The sequence below is a fragment of the Leopardus geoffroyi genome, chromosome A1 (assembly GCF_018350155.1).
Source record: "Leopardus geoffroyi isolate Oge1 chromosome A1, O.geoffroyi_Oge1_pat1.0, whole genome shotgun sequence".
Taxonomy (NCBI): Eukaryota; Metazoa; Chordata; class Mammalia; order Carnivora; family Felidae; genus Leopardus; species Leopardus geoffroyi.
The window spans coordinates 123,205,683-123,224,569 of NC_059326.1; the positions used below are offsets into that span (position 1 = coordinate 123,205,683).

Below are 18,887 nucleotides of genomic sequence, written 5' to 3' on the forward strand. Positions count from 1 at the left end.
CCCTGACACATAATTAAAATGATCAGTCAGGGGAGGCACACCCAAATTGCTGTAACATCCCTGGGCTAACCGAGCTAAAATTTTCCCTGTCAACGTTACTCAGGTCTGTCTGAGAATCTTAGCCTCCACAGTAAATCTAGTCAACCAAATTCTTTGCTTGAACTCAACCAATCTCACTTCCAAAACAATAACGCAGTCACCACTCAATTGGTTAATCCCTGAAAATCCTTTATCTGAGCAAAAGCGAGCTGCTTCTGTGCTCTGTAAAGTCTGTGGAGATCAGAAAGGTTTACTGGTAAGTTCCAATTTTGCCCTTACTGGTCACATTTAGAGAGAGGCTCCTTCAGTAAGATCTATTCTCCTCCACCTTCTCTTCCCCATCTTTCTCCTTCATGAGAAACTAATCAGTGATGTTTTAAAATATAAAATACAAGGAAATACAAACCAAAAAATGAATTATACAAACATACCAATTTTAACAAAACTATTTCTAAATATTGCTAGTCAGATGTTTTCACATGTAGGCATATATTTGCTGAATTTTAATCAAGTAGGATTTTTAAGAAATAAAATTTTGGAATTTGAAGACATTATACCTTTCTGTTATCATTTTATGCCTGAGTTATAATTTTTACCTCTTAAGTTCTTATGGTTACTTTTTTCCTACCTAGGAAAGTACTTGTAAATTAAGGTAGTTCATATTTGTCTCTGGGCCTTTCAGATAATTTCTGTTTAGATTTTTACTTATTTGTGTTTGAATCAGTTCATGTAATTACACTGTTTTTGTTGTTACTTTCTGTCTACTATAAGAGAGAAAAATCTACCCACTTTTTGTGCTTAGATTCCTCCCATCAAAAATCAACCCTGATACTCACTTTCAGAATAAGGTGCTCTTCCAGTTCAAGAATTTTCCTCCTACAGAAATCCTTTCTCTCTTGCACCATCAATTTCTACTTCACTAGTATGTCATTTTTTCACTTTCCAACTCTAATATCCAGTCCATCTACAACTGTCATTGGTGTTGCCTCCAAAGTATATCCCAAGTATGACTCCTTTTTTACCATTTTCATTTCTACCACCCTCGTCTAATTCCTCATAATCTTTAATGTATTTGGTCTGTGTAGAGACTTTATTTTTTAATTGATTGACTCATTTATTTATGATTTAGGTTGCCAACTGTGTAGGATATTAAGTTCATATATGTGTATGTATGTGTTCCTGAGTTCCTAGATGAGTTCATTGCTTTAATAACTAATAAGGCAGGTCCCCTTTCTTAATTCATCTTTTTCAAAGTTGACTTACCTATGTATAGACCTATATTTCCCCCCTATATTACAAATAAACAGTTTATTCAGTTTATGAAAAAAATCTAACTTGAGTTTGGAAACCCAAAGTAATTAGGGATATGAAGAATTTATAAATTAATTTGAGTAAATTGACTTTTTAAAAATGTTTATTTATTTTTAAGAGAGAGACAGAGTGTGAGTGGGGGATGGGCAGAGAGAGGGAGACACAGAATCTGAAACAGGCTCCAGGCTCTGAGCTGTCAGCACAGAGCCAGGTGTGGGGCTTGCACTCCCAAACCACAAGATCATGACCTGAGCAGAAGCTGGACGCTTAACCGACTGAGCCACCCAGATGCCCCTAAAATTGACTTTTTATAGTAGTAACTTGACCAACTCAAGAGCACAGAATACCTTATCATTACTTCATAATAATTTCTGTGTATTTCATGAAATCTATGTTCTCCACAGAGATTTTTATGATTTTTGCTAATACCTACAAAATTTGTAATTTTATTGCTATTTTGATTGGTATTTTATTTATGGTATTTCTTTCTGGTTATTGCTGGTATAGAAAAATTCTTTTGATTTCTACAGGTTAATCTTACACTGAATAGCTTTATGGCATCTCCTGTTAATTCTGATAGTTTATCTATTAATTTTATCATTTTTTCTTGGTAGTTCATCACATTATCTGCATAATAAGAGATAGTAGGTGTTTCATAACTTCCTTTTGCATTTCATCACTCCTTTATTTCTTTTTCTTTTCTTGTATCATTGGCCAGGATCTAGAATTCAAAAGTTAAATAGTAGTGATGATAATGAACATCAGATTGCCCTCTCTTCATATATTAAAAGGAATATATCTAAAGTTTCTCCACTAAGTGTGTTTACTGTAGGTGTTTTTTAAATAAACTATAGCAGGTTTAGAAAATTTTCTTTCTGTTCTTAATATTCTAAATCTGTTTTGATCATTGTCAAATGCCTTTTCTGCAACTATTGAAATAATTTTCTAACTTTCCTCTTTCAGTCTATTAATGTAATAAATTTCTTGATAAATTTGCTAATGTTAAACTATTCATGTTTTCTTAGGGTAAATCATACTAACCTTAATATATTTTTAATATTTTTAATACACTGTTGAATTATAGTTAGTATTTTATTTAGAAAATTTGAAACTATTTTCCTAAGTAAAATGAATGTATACTTTTCTCTTTTTAATTATTCTTATCTGGTTTTGAAATCAATATCAAATTACCCTGAGAAGTGGCACTTAAGGCTATAGCTGAATAACAAGGTTAGCAAATCCTTTCCCCAAAAACCAACTATAAATCTAGACAAAATGGACCAAAACAACCCTTATAACATCTGGAAATTGACCAGTAGCCTATGTCAATCTGATAAGCATTTATGCTTGAAAAACTGCTGAACTTTGATTTAGAACAATGGGAGTCTGTGATGTTCTTCTTAAGGAAACTCCCATCTCACTCTTGTTGTTGGGTTGGTATAGAATGTCCACCAGTTGGGCAGACTATGAGGGTCAGCAACTGCACTGTCTTATTGAAGTAATTTAGAGCAGTGGGCAACAATTATATCCAGAGGTGTTTTCAGTAGATGTCATGATCTTCACCCAGAGTAAAGACAATGGCCTGAAGTGGTAACATGGTTGAGGCAAGCATATTTCTGGCTGGGTCTTCATACATAGGCAGCAGAGAGTAAAGAAAGACCGAGCAATTCACAAAGTCTTCGTTGGCCATAATATTGTGCACAAGCACTTAGAAAACACACATGAAAAAATCCCAGTGGAAAGCAAATGCCAAGGTAGATGTAAATGTATTCTGAACTTTGAATGTCCTCCTCAATATACACAGGCCTATCTGTAGGGGATGGAAGCGTTACTAGCTTGAGATGTTTGAGCACAAACTGTGTCTAATCATTGGCCATCTGCTAAGCTATAGAGATATGGAAAGAAAAACCTAAAGACCCAATCTTAAAAAAATAAAAACTATAAACATTTTTTTAGCAGATGTATCAACAACTGTACATTGTGGGACAGCAAGAAATCAGAGAGTTAGCCCAGCCAAAGATGCAAATACGCAACACAACAGCAAAAATATTCTTTATAGTGAAATCATTATCCAAAATGTCTAGCCATCAACAAAAATTATGAAATATGAAAATAGTAACTGGAATGTATGACCCCTACTCAGGGGGAAAAAAAGCCAATGGAAACTATCTGAATGCCTCTGGGGGTTAGATTTTGCAGACAAAGGCTTGAAGCAGCTATTTTAAAAGTGTTTAAATAGTCCAAACACTATTTAAATAATTGAAGGAAAGTATAATAACAAAGAATAAATAAATGCATATTTTCAGTAAATAGAGATAGAGACGGAGATAGACAAAGATAAATATCTCAAATAGAAATTCTGGAGTTGATAGCATAACTCACACAAAAAACTCAGTAGAGAGGCTCAAAAGCAGCTCTGAGGCTGCATAAAAAAGAGTTAGTAACTTGTAGAAAGATAAATAAAAATTAACAATGGAAGTAGAAAAAATATTGGTTAAAAATGGACACAAAGAGTCCCTGAGGTAGTAAGCATGTCAATACATGTGCAATAGAAATACCAAAAATAAAAAAGATCAAATAAACAGAACAATTATATGAAGGAATAATGGCCTAAAATGTATCAAGTTTGATTTTTAAAAACTTACTCTTCACATTCAGTAATTGCAACAAGTCCCAAATAGTATGAATACAAAGAGATCAACACCTAGGCCTATCATGATTAAAATGCTGAAATCAAGAGAAAAAATTTTAAGTGGAAAAAGAAAAATGACATGTTGTATATAATGGTTTCAATTAATGACTGGCTTCTCATCTAGAATAATGAAGGCCAGAACACAATGGTATGACATGCTCAAAGTACTGAAAGAAAAAAAATGTTTCTCCATATTCTATATTCACCAAAATTAACCAATAAAAATTAAGTCAAATAAAGACATTTCCAAATAAGTGAAATTGGAGAAAATTTATTGCCTTCAGACCTGTTTTACAAGTAATAATAGGGTAGTCTTTTAGATGAAAGGAAATGACTTCCAGATGGTAACTTGGATTTATAGAAAGAAGTGAAAAGAACCAGAAATGGTAAACACATGGGTTAAAATGAACTACTTTATAAATATATTTCCCTTATTTTTACCTAGTTTCTTTTAACAATATAATATTTTATAAAGCATTAACTATAATGCTGTTTTATTGGGTGTATAGATAAAATATTTAAGATAACCATAGTACAAAGGGGAATAAAGGAAATGGAGCTATATAGGGGCAAAATGTCTATATTTTACCAGAATTAAATATTAATCTGTAATAGATTGGGATAAACTGGGGTGAATATGATAATCACTAGAATAAGCAGCAATAAAATGATATATATAATAAATACGTAAAATCAACAGAAGTATTAAAAAGACATACTAGAAATATTTAACCCAAAAGAAGGCAGTAGTGGAAGAACAGAGAAGTAAAAAGGGTAAGAGTATATTGAAAACAAGCAGAAACATAGCAAATATAAATACAACTATATCAATAATTATACTAAATGTAAATGATTTAAACATTCTGATCAAAAGTCAGAGATTGTTGTTTTATTAAAAAAAAGCTACTATAACTATCTCCAATAGATACTCCTTAGATCTACAGACACAGGAGTCTGAAATGAAGAGTGATACCATGACAAGTATAACACTAAACAGCAGGATTTGCTATACTACTATCTAACAAAATAGACATTAAGTCAAATATTATTGGAGACAAATAGGGACCTTTTATAATTTTATTTTTTTAATGTTTTTATTTTTATTTTTGAGAGAGAGAGCGTGGGCAGGCAGAGAGAGAAAGGATGACAGAGGATCCAAAGTGGGTTCTGCAGGCTCTGTGCTGAAAACAGCGAGCCCGATGCAAGGCTCACATTCACAAACTGTGAGATCATGACCTGAGCTGAAGTCAGACACTCAACCAACTGAGCCACCTAGGTACCCCAGGACATTTTATAATTTTAAAAGTATTAATACATCAGGAGATATAACAATTATAACTGCTCTTACTCACAGAAGCTCGAAATGTGTGAAACTAAATATGCTATAAGTAAAGAAAGAGACAATTCAACAATAATAGTCAGAAATTTTAATACTCTACTTTTAAAAGTTGAAAGAGCCAACTAGAGAAAATACCATCAAAGATATAGAATACTTGAACAACACTATGAACTAACTGAAGTATAGGGAGTATTTCCCCAATGATTGCAGAAGGTACATTCTTTTTAAGAAACAATGGAACATTCTATAAGATATCTATCTCAATAAATCTATTATTTTTTTGAGAGAGAGTGAGAGAGAGTGTAAGTGCGGGAGAAGGAGGAGAGGGAGAGAGAGAGAATCTTAAGCAAGCTTCATGCTCAGCCCAGAGCCCAATGCAGGGCTGATCCCACAACCCTGGGATCATGACTTGAGCAGAGATCAAGAGTTGGGTGTTCTACCAACTGAGCCACCTAGGAGCCCGTATCTCAATAAATTTAAAAGAATTAAAATCATACAAAGTATGTTTTCTGAAAAATAGAATTGAATACAAAACCAGCAAGAGAAAGAAACTCTGGAAATTCCCAAATATTTGCATGTTAAGCAGCATACTCCTAAAAAATTGATGGATAAAAGAAACACTCCTGACAGATACTAGAACACAATTTGAATTGAATAAAATTTTTAAAAACATAGCAATTCGAAACTTAGGCATTTAGCTAAAGCATGCTATAGAGCTCTAAATGCATAAATCAGAGAAGAAAGTTCACAAGTTAATAATCTTAACTTCCGCATTAAGAAGCTTAGAAAAAGAAGAGCAAGCTAAATCTCAACCAAGCAGAAGGAAGGATATAATAAAGACTAGAGCAGAAATCTATAAAATATAAAACTTTATTAAAACAATAGGAAAAGTTAATAAACCAAATATTGGTTCCTTGAGACAAATCTTTAAATAAATTGACCTAAAGAGAGAGAGAGAGAGAGAGAGAGAGAGAGAGAGAGAAGACAATACTTACCAAAATCAGGAATGCAATTTGGGATATCAATATATGCCCTGGAGAAATTATAAGAATTATAGTAGAGTATTATGAATAAATTTGTGCCATAAAAAAGTAGACAACTGACATGAAATGGAAAAAATCCTAGAAATAAATGAATTATTAAAAACTGACCCCAAAATTAGAACATCAAAATACATGTATAGCAAGCAAAAAAATTGAATCCATTATTAAATCAAAGAAAAGTTCAGACTTTAGTGGTGATCCCCAGCAAATAATGAAAGAAGAAACAGTATCAATATTTTATAGACTCATTCAGGAAGTAGAAGAAGTAACACCAGCCAGTATTATTTTGATACAAATTCCAAAAGAAGTGGAGCATGTGGGTGGCTCAGTCGGTTAAGCATCCAACTTGAGCTCAGGTCATATCTCAGTTTGTAGGGTTCGAGCCCTGCATCAGATTCTGTGCTGACAGCTCAGATCCTGGATCCTGCTTCAGAGTCTGTGTCTTCCTCTCTCTCTGCCACTCCTCCAGTCTATCAAAAATAAATAATAAACATTATTAAAAAGTTTTAAAAAAAACAAAGGAAGATAACACAACTACAGAAAAACTACTGGCAAATATTACTTATAAACGTACATGGAAAAATGTTTAACAAAATATTAGCAAACAGAATCCACAACATAAAAAAGATAACACCATGACCAAGTAGGAATTACTCTAGGAATGCAAGATTGGTTTAACAACAGAAAATCTATTACACCACATTGATAAAGGCAAAACTACACCATTATTTTAATAGATGCAGAAAGGCATTTAACAAAATTCCACACTCATTCAAGAGAAACACACTCTCTTTCACACACACACACACACACACACCTACCAATAGACAAAAGTTTCTCAGCTGATAAAGGACATCTATGATAAACCTATAACTAAAATCATACTTAATGATTAGAGGCCAAAGAGATTGAGAAGAAAGCAAAGATGGTTGTTCTTACCGCTCTTATTCAACACACCACTTCTATTCAACATTGAACTGGAGGGTATAGCCAATATAATAAGGCAAAATGTTTTAGTTAATTAGAGACATTCTGCTTGGGAAAAAAACCAATTTTTTTCATTGTAGGGACATGATACTATATATAGAAAATCCAAAAAGAAAATAAACTAGAACTAATAAATGAGTTCAGCAAGATTTCAGCATGCAAATAAATAATGCAAATTCAATTTTATTTCTGTATACTAATGATGAACAATCGAGAAATTATTATCAAGATGACAATTCTCCCAAAAGTAATCTATAAATTCAACATCTTCCCTACCAAAATCCTGTGGCAGGCTTTTTCTTTGGTAGAAATTGACATTCATGAACATTCATGATTCATGGAAAGAGGTCAAAATACAGTATCAATATTAACAGGAGTTGAGAACCTCCATGGACGACTTTCAAGGGTTTAAGACTTCAGCAGAGGAAGCAACTATAGATGGGATGGAAAGAGCAAGAGAACTAGAATTAAAAGTGGAGGCTGAGATCTGACTAAATTTCTACAATCTTGTGATGAAACTTGAATGGATGAGGAGTCACTTCTCATGGATGAGCAAAGAAAGTAATCTGAGCTGGAATCTACTCCTGGTAAGACGCTGTGAGGATTGTTGAAATGACAACAAAGGACTTAGAATATTCCATAAATTTAGTTGATAAAGCAGTGGCAGGGTTTGAGAGGACTGCCTCCAATATTGAAAGAAGTCCAAATGGCATTGCATGCCACAGAGAAATCATTCATGACAGGAAGAGCTCATCGATATGGCACACTTCCTCGTTGTCTTATTTTAAGAAATTGCAACAGCCACACCAGCTTTCAGCAACCACCACCTTGATTATCAGCAGCCATTGATACTGAGATAAGACTCTCAACTAGCAAAAAGATGAAGACTCACTGAAAATTGAGATGATGATTAGCATTTTTTAGCCAAAAAAAACCTATCTTTTAATTAAGGTATGTACATGGTGTTTTTTAGATGTAATGCTATTGCACACTTAAAACACTAGCATAGTGTAAGCATAACTTTTGCAGGTACTGGGAAACCAAAAAATTCATTTGACTTGCCTTATTGCAGTATTTGCTTTATGGTGGTGGTCTGGAACCAAACCTGCCATGTCTCCAAAGTATACCTATACAAACATTTGGGCTTCAAATGAAATCCTTGAAACAACAGAAAAGCAACTATGGACTGGAAGAAAATTTCTGATTTTCATATATTCATATATTGGGTAAAAGACTTCTATCTGCAATATAAGGACTGCTTACAGCTCAGACATAAGAAGACAATTCAATTAAAAAGAGCTGTTACACTAAAAACATCTTAATGGCTAGTGCACACTTAAAAAGATGTTTTACATTGCTATTATGTAGGGAAATGCACATTAAAACCACAATGAGGTGCCATCACACACCCACTACAATAGCTATCATATTGTAATCATAAAGACAAAAAAAACCCAAAATGTTTTTAAGGTTGTGGAGAAACTGGAACACTTGCAGATTTCTGGTAAGAGTACTCGAGAGTGCAGCTACACTGGGGGCACCTGGGTGGCTCAGTGGGTTTAGCATCTGACTCTTGATTTCGACTCAGGTCATAATCTCAGGATCATGGGATCCAGCCACAAGTGGGGCTGCACGCTGAGTGTGGAGCCTATTTAAAATTCTCTCTCCCTCCCCCTCTATCTGCCTCTAGTTCCCTAAGGGGGGCAAAAAATGCCACTACTCTAGAAAAGAGGTGGTCACTTTCTTAGGTGAAACATCAATTGACCATATGACCTAGCAACTTTGGTCCTAGGAATCTGCCCCACTGATGTGATAACATATGTCCATATATATGCCATGCATGTGAATGTTCATAACAGCATTGTTTTTAATAATCCCAAACTAGAAATGATCTAAGTGTCTGAAAGTCCACTGGTAATGGAACAAAATGAGCTACATTTATAGAATGAAATATTATTCTCAAATAAAAAGAAAGTTATGATATGGATGAACCTCAAAAACATTAGGCAAAGTGAAAGCCAGAGTCAAACAATTGCATATTTATGATTCCATTTATAAGAAGTATAGAGGACAGGTAAATTTATAGTCAGAAAATTCTGTGGTTGCCTAAGGTTAGAGCTGGGAACTGGGATTAACTGTTCGTGGTCATAGTGGAAACCCCTTGGGGTGACAGACATATTCTAAAACTGAGTTATGGTGATGGTTGTAAAATTCCATAAATTAACCCAAAATCATTGAATTGTACACTTAAAATTCATGAATTTTATGTTAAGTAAAACCTCAGTAAAACTGTAATTGTTTTTCAGTTTACATGCTTTCTCAATTTTTGGAATAACATAAATTATTATTATTCAATATAAGTTTTTCTCTTAATTTGAAATTTTAGAAAAATTGATTTGAAGGCTATTAGGACTGTGGCATTTTGGGGAGGGATTATCTCAGACCAGTATATCAGTTGGATTAATGCTTTTGGTCTGTTCAACTTTTCTTATTAAACAATGGAGAGTGTTTTATACTTTTTTTTAAGCCATATCTCCATTTTGGTTTTCAGATGTTTTAGCATATGGATACTCCTAATATGCTTTTATTGTATGTATATCTCAACATTTACACATTTATTTTCAATGGTCATTGCTTGTATTATTTCCATATTCTCTTTCTCATATCAATTGTACTAGAAATCTATCTTACCAGCTGTTTTTGTTTATCTTCTCTATTGTTTATGTTATCTGTGTCACTCATTCTTGTTTCTTTAATCTTGTTGTCCTGCACATCTTATAATGGATTGCACAATACCTAGTTTAAAATTTTTAACTTTTAAAATTCTATGACCGGGGTACTTAAAGATATTGATGATTATCTAGAGATTGGTACTTCAAGTGTTTCCATTTGTCATTCTTTGCCAAACATTCTTTAATTTTCCTCCCTTGCAAAGTTATTCAGTAATACATTCTTTATATTATTGATTTGATTATTTGATTTTGGCCTATTTTAAATTAACTTTGATTTTATTGAATTTTGGTCAGAGAACATAGATCATATGACATTGATCCTTTGGAATTTCCTAACACTTTTTTAGTGACCTAATAAGTATTCAACTTTTATAAATGGTTCTTATGTCTTGGAAAAAGTGTTTATTTTCTGTGTCATGGATGTAGTTTTCTATCAAAATATAATGGCTTAAGCATCTTAACTTTTTACTCTTGATCTATCAGTTTCTGAGAAGTGCATGCTAAAGTCTGTAACTCCAGCTACTGATTTATCTAATTCTTTTTTTTTAATTTTTTAAAATATTTATTTATTTTTAAGAGAGAGAGACTGACGGCGCGGGGGGGCGGGCAGAGAGAGAGGGAGACACAGAAACCCAAGCAAGCTCCAGGTTCCAAGCTGTCAGCACAGAGGCCAATGTGGGGCTTGAACCTATGAACAGTGAGATCATGACATGAGCTGAAGTCACTTGACTGAGCCACCCAGGCACCCCTATCTAATTCTTTTTTTTTTAGTTTATTTTTGAGAGAGAGAGAAAGAGAGACAAAGAGAGACAGAGAGAGGGAGGAAGAAAATCCCAAGCAGGCTCCATGCTTTCAGCCCAGAGCCCGACGCAGGGCATGATCTCATGAACTGTGACATCATGACCTGAGCCGAAATCAAGGGTTGAATGTTCAACCGACTGAGCCACCCAGACGCCCCCTGGTTATCTAATTCTATCACATACTGATGGTTATAGTTTGACATAGTTAAAGCCTGTTTAATTAACTGAATGAATGCTCAGTGATTACTATGTCTTCATGTTCTGCTTTTTCTTTTACTTTATATAGAGTCCTTCTTTGTCACTTATGATGCATTTTGAACTGAATTCTATATTTTTCGTATTAATATTACTGCATTTGTACCTTGTATCCTTTCTTATCCTGTTGTTTTAGTATCTGTGTGTTTTTTTTTTTTAATTTTTTTTTTTTTCCTCAACGTTTATTTATTTTTTGGGACAGAGAGAGACAGAGCATGAATGGGGGAGGGGCAGAGAGAGAGGGAGACACAGAATCAGAAACAGGCTCCAGGCTCTGAGCCATCAGCCCAGAGCCTGACGCGGGGCTCGAACTCACGGACCGCGAGATCGTGACCTGGGTGAAGTCGGACGCTCAACCGACTGCGCCATCCAGGCGCCCCATCTGTGTGTTTTTTAATGTTAACTTTTCTCTTATTATCCATACCTGATTTGATCCTAATTTTTAAAATCCAATAACAAATTATATTTTAACTTGTGTGTTTAGCTCATTTACAGTTTATTTCTGTTTTTCTAGGACTTGGTTCTCCTAATGTTTCATAGTTTCAGTTACCAGACTTTAATAAAAACATATTTTAAAAGTAGTCTCTTTTTTCCAGCTTTTGTGTGATGATGAGTTAAAGGTCGCATATCTATTTTTGTTCTTATTATGACTACCCTTAACCAAATATCCATATTTATAATTATTTATCACTATTGCTAACATCTTTGTTAATTTTTAAATTTTTTTTTCAACGTTTATTTATTTTTGGGACAGAGAGAGACAGAGCATGAACGGGGGAGGGGCAGAGAGAGAGAGGGAGACACAGAATCGGAAACAGGCTCCAGGCTCCGAGCCATCAGCCCAGAGCCTGACGCGGGGCTTGAACTCACGGACCGCGAGATCGTGACCTGGCTGAAGTCGGACGCTTAACCGACTGCGCCACCCAGGCGCCCCTAACATCTTTGTTTATTGTCAATATCTGTATTTTCTCCCCTAACATATGTTAGGCTAGTCTGGTTTGCTTAAAATTCCCTGAACCTCCCCCAATTTGTTATTGACCAGATAATATTTTTGATTTGCTATGTCTATTTCTCTTTCTCTTGTTTTTTCAGTTTTCATTAGTTCTAGAAATGTTCCCTATTTCTTCAAATATTATTGTCTATATATGTTTGCCTCCTTTGGGGGACTTCTAATTCTATTCACCATGTTCTTTAAATGTTTTATTTTAAAATTTTGTTTTCCTTTATCATTGCCTTTTATAAGAGTTTCTTGATCTGATTGTCTGGTTCACAAATTCATTAGGTATGTGCACCTATCCTTCTTTTATTCTTTATATTGTTTTATTTATTGCCGTTTAAATATTTCCATATCTAAAACTTCCAATTTTTTTCCCATTATAACTTGTTTCCTGTTTCACGTTGAAGATGTTTTATCTCTCTAAAGCATAGTTACACTCTTGATAAATTATTTTTCTATGCATTCCAATAATTCTGCTTCAACTGATACTGAATATTGCTCACATTACCATATTTCTTTTACCTTGTTTTGCTCCTTATGTATACAAATATTTTTACTCTTAAGATTCCATGATAGCTTTAGTTACTTTTTCTGCTACAGTGAGTGAGATGGTGTTTAAGGCCACACTTCAGGCTCTGCCTCTCCTGTTGAGTGTAAGGATAGGAAAAGGGATGAAGCCCGGATCAGAATGTTCTGGAACCAGTGTTGCTCCTCCAGTTTGTTCCCTACTCCACAGGTTAGAAATCCATCTGTCCGCTCTCAGAATCTGTTAGCAATAGAAAGAGGTGTTCTCTGTAGGTTGTGATCTACCAGCCCTTGGAGTTTGGAAGGGGAGGAGGAAGTGGAGTAGTAACTACCTGCACCTGTTCTCATCACCTCACAGCTGGGCTCTTGATCTGCCCTGTCATCACCCTGCCAACACCTGTGACCTAGTATGCTGCCTTTGCTTTTGCTGGCGAAGGGGAATCACAGTGATTGTCCCAAGTTAATAAAATCAATCCCTATCACCCATGCTTCTGTCGTTTCTCCAGAAATGACCTTAGAGAGAAAGCTAGCAGCTCTCCTGCTTTTTCCTTCTACTTCAGCCACACTTCTTGGTGCCTCTTAAACAGGACAATCTAGTTCCTATCACAAATCCTTTGCAATTGTAGTTTCTCTATGCCTGAAATAGTCTTCCCTCAGATCTTCAGTGGCTGGCTCCTTCTCATTAATCCCATCTCACCTCAAATGTTACCTTTACAGAGAGACCATTCTCGACACTGTATTTAAAATCACCACTATTGTGGGTATTGTTCAGTTCATTTTTCATAGCATTTATTATAATTTAAAATGATTGTATTTATGGTCTTTGTCTTCTCATCAGAACGCAAATGAACAAATGAACAACCGAACAAGTGAAATAACACATAGAGCCATTACTTACCCTGTTTCGCCTCTATTTTAACTTCTTCCTAAACATATGACATGAATAGTTGGGCATGTCCCATAGCTTTTCTTTACTATTCTACATTCTTTTTCCTTTTTTATTGTCTTTCCAAGGTCCTCAATGTCACCTTTGGTTCACAAATTCATTATATATTTGTATCCATTGTACTTTTATTCTTTGTATTGTGTGACATACTAGGTCACAGGTCTACATTGTAAGTTTTCCGCATTTACATTTAAAATATTTTTGTTATGACAATAACATCAAAAATTTATGTTGCCCTCTGATAACTGAAAAAATACCTAGTGTTATTATTTGCTTTTAGATAGAAATTAAATGCAAGTTAACTTGAGGTCTTCTTTAGTTAACTCATGTCACAATAGTGTTGCCAAATAAGGTTTCTCAAGTGTTCACTTGATCCCCAGAATAAATCTGTAATATGGACAGGGTGTGAATTTCCATTTGTCAGGCAAGGAGGAAAGCGAGGTTCAAAGAGGTGAAGTGAGTGGGTGGCAGGTCTGAGATTCAAACGCTGGTCTCCAGGTATCACCTCAAGCAGTTGCTCTCTCCCTGCACAGCTGTGTCCCTAAGTACATGTCATATCACTAGAGCTGAGACTTGGGCATTTGTTCCGTCATCCAAAAAAGGTTGTTTAGTCTTATTGGCCTGATTGTCTGTGGGGAAAATGTTTAAAATAACAACAAAACAACAACAGTCAATGGTTACGGAATGCCATGCACTATTCTAAGTGCTGGGCATGTATTCATACATTGAAACCTCTTTGTAATCCTAAGAAGTTAGTAATATTGTACACGTTTTGCAAGTAAGAACACTACAGCCCAGAGGGGTTAAGTAACTCCCAAATCACAAAGCCAGTATGTGGGAGAGTTAGAATTATGAACCCAGCAATCTGGCTTCTGATCACTATCCTCATCTGTAATAATAAAAACTTTGTTACAGCCTATAGTTACAGAGAGTTTTCATATCCATTATCTACTGGGCCTCATTACTACTCTGTAGAGAAGACAGGCAGGATTTGACAGACAAACAGGAAACTAAATTTCACAGAGGTGCCTGACTTGCCCTACTGAAATCACATAGAAATTCTTTCTCCTGAAATCTAGTTGTATCTCTGTTCTTGGACCATGTTTTATTAGCCGTGACTTTTTTAGTATACTATAGTCTCCTAAACCTGTTTTGTTCTCCAGTGTAGTTATATTGCTGTGGGTTTAAAATATTAACTCATTTATGTACCTAAGGAATATTTTATCTCTTGTATTTTGATATTCCTTGATAATGTCTCTTGCAGTTGAATTGCGATGATTTCAGAAAAGGAGAAAGAAATGGGGGTTTTATCTGTACTCTGGATTATGCAGCTGTTTGTGGCACTGATGGGAAAACATACAGCAACAAATGTATGCTGTGTGCTGAGAACGCGTGAGTATCTGCAGCAGACTTTCTCCCTAATGCATGCTCTCCGAATAATTACAGGACACATTTTTTTCTTATAGTCTTTAAAATATCAGTTCATTTTGTGGGAGTTAGCCATCCATAAATTATTAGGACCTCTCCTTTTACTATATTCTTTTTAAATTTTTTTTAATGTTTATTAATTTTTGAGAGACAGAGAGAGGCAGAGTATGAGTGGGGTGGGGGCAGAGAGAGAGACACACACAGAATCCAAAACAGGCTCCAGGCTCTGAGCTGTCAGCACAGAGCCCGACGTGGGGCTCGAACCCACAAACTGTGACATCATGACCTGAGCCGTAGTTGGACACTTAACTGACTGAGCCACCCAGGTGCCCCTCCTTTTACTATATTCTTAGGGAAAAAAATATGTTGTGTCACACTTTATATTTTACAAAGCACTTTTGTGTGTAATTTATCAAATAGTTATCAGTGTCTCTGTGAAGTAGACATCTGATATATCTTGGTACATGCACAGATAAGTACACATGTATGTATATGCACATACATACACATACATATACATACAGACACCTATCTATTTCTATGTGTCTAGGAGTGTATCTTTTCTCACAGAGAATTATTTAATCATCAAAGTATTTTTTTATTAAATGCTCTGTAATTTATAATATTAGAGTAGATTAATTGGAACTTTTTTTTTTTTTTTTTTTTTAATTTTTTTTTTTTTTTTTCAACGTCTATTTATTTCTGGGACAGAGAGAGACAGAGCATGAACGGGGGAGGGGCAGAGAGAGAGGGAGACACAGAATCGGAAACAGGCTCCAGGCTCTGAGCCATCAGCCCAGAGCCCGACGCGGGGCTCGAACTCACGGACCGCGAGATCGTGACCTGGCTGAAGTCGGACGCTTAACCGACTGCGCCACCCAGGCGCCCCTAATTGGAACTTTTAATATTGAACTTCTTTCCATTTATTTGACCTTTGTCACATAGCTAAAGCATCTCACTGTCCAATATTTTATCCCTCTTTGATTCTTTCTCCACCCTCAATGCTAGTTTGGTTATCAGTTGTCTTCAATCAACAAGATGGCATACCTGCTTTTCAGGTTCTGGTTTGTGCCCTCAGTCTTGAATTGTCTACTCTTCAGTTTTTGCAAAAATGTTAAGAACCAGTGCTTGAGGCTAGTAAAGGATATAATAAATATTCGGTCTTCAAGCTTCTGCAAGCTTTATCTTTCCTTGTAATTAGTATCTTTACCAAAACACAACTGAATTAAATCACTCTGGTCCCTCACATTACTCCATTTTCAGAGATGCACTCTGAAATTATGCCTTCAACTCTCACCAGTGGCCAACATAAATGAAAACACAAATAGACATTAGGGAGAACAGACAGGCTTTGTTAGATATGCATTTTGTAATACTATTATGAGCACACTGAACAGTTAATGACTACTGTGCTTTATGTGGGGATCCTGTGATAGATTCTTTAACTCTCTGTTTTAGGTGTAAATTTCTCTCTCCTGATTTCTGGTGTACTTCTTTTATAATACAGTGATAGCCATACTGCTCATTGTGTTTCTGTCTTAGCTCTGTCTGCTAGAAGACTCTGCAATAACATTAGGATTCAACTTTTTTCTTTCCCTCAGTTGATATCTTTTGATATGACTTTTTTCTTATCGCTTTTAATGACTTCATTTTTCTCCTTATATTGGTCTTTTATTGTTACACAAATGCTGTGGTTTTTATCTTTTTATAAAGTAGAAAGTGTTTTTTACATTTATGGTTCTGTTTTCAGATATGGTTTAAAGGTCTATTAGACCAAATAAAATTCTTAGGACTTTAGGTACTTTCCATGATAACTAAAATATTAGCATCAACCAAACAAAGAATAGTATAGTAGCAAGTTACATCCAATAAACTTGAATTTGTATATTTAAAAAAAAACCATCAATGACAGCAGCATAGTTTTTTGGGGGCATATCTACTTACAAGGTGTAGTTTTTCCCTCTCTCCTGTTATGGATCCCCTCTAGACACAGGAAGGAAAATTCTGGAAATCATATTTTCAGGTCTGAATCTTATTAGCCCTTCAACGTGATTCTATTTCTTTGACTTCAAGGTATAAACATAGGCTCTCATTATAAAGAGTAAGTCAGGAAAAGAATGCAGTGTGACATCTGTTTTCAAGGGTAAAAGAGAATCATAATAAGTTAACTTACGTAACTTACCTAATAAGTTATTACGTACTTTCAAGGGTAAAAGAGAATGAAAATAAGTTATTTTTTGAATAGTAAGATGTTCTGTGATGCTAAACTTCTGTGTCTACTAACTTTCAATTCCAGCAAAACCAGGTCCCAAGTTGGCATAAAAAGTGAAGGGGAATGTGAGACCAGTAATCCAGAGCAGGTGAGGACAAGTGTCAAAATGATGGAAACCCTTGGGAGGCTGACCAGAGAGAGAAAAGATGCTCTCCTCTTCCTTCTTGGGTGGGGTGTGAGGAAGGAGGCAATTTCTGCTCATTTAAACATGGCTCATTTAGATGAAAAGCAATTGATAGTTCCTGAAACTGGAACCGCTTATTTTGGTAGTGAGACCTTTCAGCTCTCTTTCTGCTTTCTATGAAAAAGAGAAATCAATCAATCAATCAGTCAATCAAAACAAAACTACATTTGTAGTTGAAAGGGCATTATGCATCAGGCACTTAACCTGAATTGAAACCCTAGCACTGTCACTTGCTGTCGGGAGATCTTGGGCAAATTACTTACCCACACTGTACCAGTGTTACCATATCTAAAAGTGAGATTTGTATTGAATGGCTTTTCTCTAGGCTAAAATTCTATGCACTTGTGATGATAGGAGAAAGAAAGAAGTATCTCAGACATGTCACGTTTGACTTTTTCTAGCTGAATGTTTTGCCTAAGTCAAGGTTTGGTGCCCTTTCTATGCTTGTAGAGCACCTACCAAGACATTTAGCACATCATGTATATTTTTTTAAGTTTATTCATTTATTTTGAGAGAGAGAGAGAAAGCACGGGTGGGGGAGGGGCAGAGAGAGGGAGAGAGAATCCCAAGCAGGCTCTGCATTGGCAGCCCAGAGCCCAATCAGGTGCTCAAACTCATGAATTGATGAGATATGACCTGAGCTGAAGTCAGACACTTAACCAACTGAGCCATGCAGGTGCCCCACACATCATATTTTAAGTGTCTCTTTGTGTCCCCCAGTAGATCGTGAGCAAGTTGAGTGCAAGGACCGTGTTCTACCTTGGTTCTAGCACATACTAGGGTATCTGTGTTTAATAGTAAATGAATAGGTAAATGGGCACCATACTAAACCACATGATTAATGCAGTACTTACTAAGCTACTTCTAGGCATCTGGCACTGCTCCAGGTGGCTCTGTGCATTGGGCAGAGAAGCACTGAGAATTATAAAAATTCTGAAAACAGTGTGGAAGGCATTACAATCAGTATGGTGAATGTCAAGTTCCTTTCCCTGTTCTTCAGGATGTATGTAGTGCTTTTCGGCCTTATGTGAAAGATGGAAGACTTGGATGCACAAGGGAAAATGATCCCGTCCTTGGACCTGATGGAAAAACACATGGCAATAAATGTGCGATGTGTGCTGAGCTTTTGTAAGTATCGTCATCCCCAAGCAGGGCACGTAGGTGGACTTGGTGAGGATGCATTTGGTTGCTGTGTTGAGAACCACTCCACAGAGAGATACAGTCCTTTTCATGAAGCATATAATTCTTTGTCTTCATAAGGTGAAATAGTCCTTGCTCTCAGAGTGGCTTTTCTTTTTGATTAATGTCATCTGCTAGTGTTTCTTAAATGAAGTGGA

At 35.5% G+C, this 18,887-nt stretch overlaps 1 protein-coding gene across 2 annotated transcripts in view; it reads left to right on the top strand.

Moving 5' to 3' along the window:
- The window catches only part of SPINK5 (serine peptidase inhibitor Kazal type 5), a 76,681-nt gene that overhangs the window by 8,560 nt on the left and 49,234 nt on the right, over positions 1-18,887 (top strand). For both annotated transcript variants that reach the window (XM_045493168.1, XM_045493176.1), the window contains 3 exons: positions 14,931-15,058; positions 17,391-17,454; positions 18,551-18,678. In XM_045493168.1, coding sequence (XP_045349124.1) covers positions 14,931-15,058; positions 17,391-17,454; positions 18,551-18,678 — 320 coding nt within the window. The remainder of the gene's footprint in view (positions 1-14,930; positions 15,059-17,390; positions 17,455-18,550; positions 18,679-18,887) is intronic.